The 5,411-nt window shown below is 45.2% G+C and overlaps 1 protein-coding gene across 5 annotated transcripts in view; it reads right to left on the bottom strand.

Moving 5' to 3' along the window:
• The window catches only part of spock1 (SPARC (osteonectin), cwcv and kazal like domains proteoglycan 1), a 399,300-nt gene extending 394,823 nt beyond the window's left edge, over positions 1-4,477 (bottom strand). For 4 of the 5 annotated variants that reach the window (XM_017703782.2, XM_037542778.1, XM_037542779.1 and 1 more), the window contains exons 1-2: positions 4,308-4,477; positions 3,629-3,823 (exon numbers count right to left, since the gene is read on the bottom strand). In XM_017703782.2, coding sequence (XP_017559271.1) covers positions 3,629-3,820 — 192 coding nt within the window. In that variant the 5' untranslated portion in view covers positions 3,821-3,823; positions 4,308-4,477. Of the gene's footprint in view, positions 1-3,628; positions 3,824-3,988; positions 4,238-4,307 lie in introns of those variants that run through there. The other variant, XM_017703783.2, reaches the window with a different exon arrangement.
• Positions 4,478-5,411: the final 934 nt, after the last annotated feature.

The following is a 5,411-nucleotide window of genomic DNA, read 5'->3' as shown; positions in this document are numbered from 1 at the left end:
TTGTGAAAAATCATATTACTTTTTAATTGTATTTTTTTTTTAATCTAATGTTATATGGTGCGTTAGGTGGTTATACAATGGTTTTAAAGAATGTGGTAAAGTGCTAAAGACCATTGCATATATAAACATATATATGTATGTGTGTGCGTATGTGTATGTGTGTACATACATACATACATACATACATACATATGTTATACACACACACACACACACACATACATACATACATACATACATACATACATATGTTATACACACACACACACACACACACACACATACATACATACATACATATGTTATACACACACACACACACACACACACACATATATATATATATATATATATATATATATACATATATACACACACACACACATACATCATCATCATCATCTTTGACTGCTATTCCAGACAGGGTCGCGGTAGCAGTTGGGACAGCAGAGAATCCCAGATGACCCTGTCCCCCGCAACTTCCTCCAGCTTATTCCCGGGGACCCCAAGCCGCTCCCAGGCCAACGTGGAGACATAGTCCCTCCAGCGGGTCCTAGGGTGTCCCTGGGGTCTTGTCCCAGTAGGCCGTGCCTGGAACACCCCCACCGGGAGGCGTCCAGGCGGCATCCGGATCAGATGCCCGAATCACCTCAGCTGGCTCCTCTCAATGTGGAGGAGTAGCGGCTCTACTCTGAGCTCCTTCCGGATGACCGAGCTCCTCGCTCTATCGCAGAGCATGTAGCCCGCCACCCGACGAAGAAAGCTCATTTCCGCCGCTTGTATTCGCGATCTCGTTCTTTCGGTCATTACCCACAGCTCATGACCATAGGTGAGGGTTGGGATGTAGATCAACCGGTAAACAGAGAGCCTTTTGGCTCACCTCCCTCTTCACCACTACAGTCCGGTACAGTGACCGCATTACTGCTGCCGCCTGTCCCAGCCTGCGGCCGATCTCACGATCCCTCTTCCCGTCACTCGTGAACAAGACCCCAAGGTACTTAAACTCCTCCACCTGGGGCAGGTCCTTTCCCCTTACCTGGAGTGGGCATGCCATCCTTTTTCCATCCTTTTTCATACATATACATATATTATTAATTAATGATATTTTATCCTAACTAATTCTGAAGCAGTTCCATTGACCTTTTCCTCATTAAATGTTCATATATAGGGTAAATGGGAGCTTGCTCCTTCTCAGTTTTCACGGTGGCAAAACCATCAATAAAACAAGCACAACTGCAATAATCAAAGCCATTTCTCAGCCAACGACACTAAAGTAAAACTGCAAATCCACTCAATGTACTAAAACAGCAGCGGCAATCTTAGCCACTTCAGTGGGGAGTTCAAAATAAATGTAATAAATGAAATAAGGAAGTCAAATGGTTTTAATGCCAAACTCTCTTAATATTGCCAACAAAATGTGTCATACAAGTTGTAATTGTATAACTCAGAAAGAAGCCAAGCTGCAGCAAAAAAAATGGCACACTGAGCTTAGTTCTAATGCAGGCTTTCCAAAAACAGCTGCTCAATAACCACTTGAAAAAAAAGCAATTGTACTGTAAACACTACATTCCAGCAGTAAGAGCCCAGCTCTCACACAGGCGCAGTTCAATGCGAATCCAAAACCTATTTAAAGGCCAGGGTTTTAACACTAGATCAGCTGAAGGAGCAAACAAGAGCATCTAAGCTCTCCAGCTCCAACACTGGAGGGCCAAAGCACTACAGAGTTGATCATTCTACCTCATTTAACACATCTGCTTCAACTGCTCAGACTGTACACAAGATTTTCATGAGCTACACTGAGCAAGTATGCAGTGGTGTATTAGACTTACATTCATCTTAGCATCCATGTGTGTCATTATCTCTCACAAAAACTCCTAATACAACTTTTCTCCACAGATAATTCTTTGCGAGATGGCTAGGTAAGGAGGAGGAAAAAGAACAGTCTTGAAAGAAGAAATAATCACAATCAGCAAATGTATGCAGGATGAAAAAGATGACTACTATAGAACAGCAGGGGAGAGGAGACATAGATAGATAGACAGACAGATAGTTCCATCGACACGCTTCATCCAAAGCACTCCATGGTAAAGACTCTGAATGCTCTGCAATCAAACCCCTGGGTCTCCTCACTGGAACAGCTAAAGCTCAATGAGGCCTCTCAGCATTACCAGCCAAAAAGCTCTGGGTTTAAGCCAGGGATGTCCACCAGTAAACGTTGGCCCTGCAGGTCCAGAGTCCAGCACAGTTTGCTAGTTTTCTGCTCTCTAGAGGCCTGAGCTCACTGAGCACCCACACTTCAATGTTCAGAACCTAACTAACCAGTGCTCTAGGACATTATAAACTAAGGAAAGGAGGCTAAAACAGTGTGAATGGATAAAAGCATTCCAGAGCTGTATGAACGGAGGAGAATTTTCTAGAACAGTTTGACTGTATGAAAACATTACAGAGCTGTGTGAATAGAGGAAAATATTCTAGAGCAGTGTGAGTGGGAGAGAAAATTCCAGTACTCTAGAACAGTGTAAATTGGGAAGGGGAGACTAGAACAGTATGAGTGGAAGGAAGCATTCTATAGCTGGGGGAGTTTTAGGAAAATCTGGAAAAGCATGAATGGAAGAGAATGGATGAGAACATTCTAGATGACTGCAAGTTGGGGGGGGGGCATCGTAGAACAGTACAAATGGGGACAACATTCTAGAACAGTGTGAACAAGGTAGAACAATCTAGAATGATGTGAAAAGAGGAGAGCATTGTAGAACAGTACGAATGAAGTCAGCATTTAATAAGTGAGTGGGTCAAAAATTCTAGAGCGGTGAGAACGGGGGGAGAACATTCTAGAACACTGTGAACAGGGGTCAGCATTCTATAAGTGAGTGGGTCAAACATTCTAGAGCAGTCAGAATGGGGAGAACATCCTAGACCAACATGAACAGAGCATTCAGGAGCGTATAAACACAAACATTTCGATGCATTCTATTCGCTTGATTTATTTACATTTGTAGGCTTACATCACATTAATAAAACATGCTGCACTGATAAAAACTAATGTCACTAGTAAATAAAATACACAGGACTGTGTTGATAAAGTACACAAAAGATTTTTTTTTTTTGGAAATGAGTCACAGCTGGATCAAGTGCATTGCTTTCTTCAGTGAAGCACCCCAGCCAAGCATTTGTTTCTGTTTGTTGGGTCGATGTGCTCTAGCCACCCTTCACCACCTGAACCTGAGGGGTATTCCACAAAGAAGGATTTCACAGTTAGCCAGATAACCTAAGCCCACAGATGAGGACTACCCAGTAGAAATGTCCCTCAGCTCTATTGGACTGGCTAGACTTGGGCTTAAGTTATCTGGCTAAACTGACAAATCCTGCTTTGTGGAATACCCCCTGCCCACTGACTGATAAGATGAATATAGTTCATCCAAACTGTGCTGTACTCTGGCCCACCAGGACCCCACAGCTGGGGATCCCAGGATCAAACCACACTACCAAACTATACACTGCCGAGTGTGTGTGTGTGTGTGTGTGTGTGTGTGTGTGTGTGTGTGTGTTTTACAGAGCCAGACTCCCTAAACGAGCACGATCGCCAACTCTTCTGGTCACTCTCTAAATCTGAAAGCGGGTCACTCACGTCTCTGAACCTGTTCCAGTACTTCTCCTTGTCGTAGTGGGACGCGCCGCTCATCCACTTGTCCGAGTCCAGTGGGTTCGCGTTGTTGTTGTTGTTGTTGTTGCTGCTTATAGAAACCGCCGTGTCCACGCGCCTGGCGTCTGCGCGCAGCAGCAGCAGCGCCGCGAGAGGCAAGAGCAGCCCGTACAGCATCGCCTGCAGGAGAGGCAGAGGAGCAGAGAGCGGGAGAGAGGGAGGAGAGGAAGAGAGGTAAAGGTAAAGGAAAGAGGGGGTGAAAGAGAGAGAAAGAAGGATAGATGGAGGAACAGAAAGAGGATAATTAATGAGAGAGGGAGATGAGGCAGGACAGAGAAAGCGTACCTTCCTGGACGTGGACGTGCAGGGCGCGCGGGCTACACACACGCGCCACGCCGCGCCGTAGTGCACACCAACAGTAACGGCTCGCGCTCTGCCTGCTTCCGTCCAATCAGCGCTAATTGCGGGTCGCCTGGGCCGCTGCTGTTGGATTATGGGGGATTATAAACGCTGGAAAATGTCGCGCTAATGTGATTACTGCTCTGGCTGAAGCGGTGGCGCGAGGTGACCGAGCGCAGCGGACACACACGCGAACGCGCGCGCGCTTTGGAGATCCCCGCTGCCCTGCAGGTTCACTCCGTCCAGGTTAGGAGCGTGTACTCACCTCGGGTGGCCCGCGTGCGGCTCGCTCGCTGTGGAGGGGGATGAGGGGGAATGAGAGCGCGCGAGCTGTTTTTCTTTCGGGGTCGGCGTGAAAGTGGTCGGTGTCACCGTGCTGGAGGAGTGGAGCGCGTGCGGGACGGCAGAGTCTGCGCAGCTTGAGAGAGAGAGAGAGAGAGAGAGAGAGAGAGAGAGAGAGAGAGAGACTCCTCCTACTGCACACACATTTGCACACATACACACACAGGCCCTTCCTACTGGAGCTCTCGCGCTCTCTCTCTCTCTCTCTCTCTCTCTCTGACGCATTTTTTCCACCCAAATTCCATAGTCCCGCCCCCTACTCCCTGGTTATAATAATAATAATGAATAATTAATAATGATTACTAACAACAATAATAATAAGTACTTTTTATTTGATTATTATATATAAATACAACTAGGACTACTATTAAAAATAATAACACAATAATAATAATAATAATGATTATTATAACAATAATTTTATATACCCTTATTTATTTTAATATTTTACAATTTATTATAAACAAAAGAAAAAAGCGCAGTTAGTACCAACGCGTGAGGGGCGGAGTCGGTTTAAATACTGGGGGGAATAAAAATCGATAACTAAACAGCGTTTCTTTGGCTGATTGATTAAGACGGTGAGCGGTGAGCTCAGCCGAGAGCAGCTCTAATAGCCGGAGCGCTGAAGTCAGGGCTGTGACTGTGCGCGGGGAAGGGAATGAGAGGGAGATCAATAGACCCACATAAAAGTTACATGCACTTATTCCCCAGTCAGATCTGAACAAATTAAAACCAGCTTCTGTTTTCATTTGGACTCAAGACTGGTGGTGGTACAGCGCAGCAGGGAGATTATACGGTTAGTCACAGACCACCGAATGAGCACTATAGCCAGGGGAATAAAACAGAAAAGAAAGAAAGAAAGAAAGAAAGAAAGAAAGAAAGAAAGAAAGAAAGAAAAACAGAAAACTGTTTATATCTTTCTGCTTCCTGAACAGGCAGAGTGCAGCTCTAATATACAGCATTTGCACATATCATGGCTAAATATGTATCATGTGTACATGGACATTATATGTACAAAAGTCTGTAG

Source organism: Pygocentrus nattereri, chromosome 11 (assembly GCF_015220715.1).
Source record: "Pygocentrus nattereri isolate fPygNat1 chromosome 11, fPygNat1.pri, whole genome shotgun sequence".
Classification (NCBI taxonomy): domain Eukaryota; kingdom Metazoa; phylum Chordata; class Actinopteri; order Characiformes; family Serrasalmidae; genus Pygocentrus; species Pygocentrus nattereri.
The sequence above is the reverse complement of the archived record's forward strand: the minus strand, read 5'-3'. Positions and strand labels throughout refer to the sequence as shown.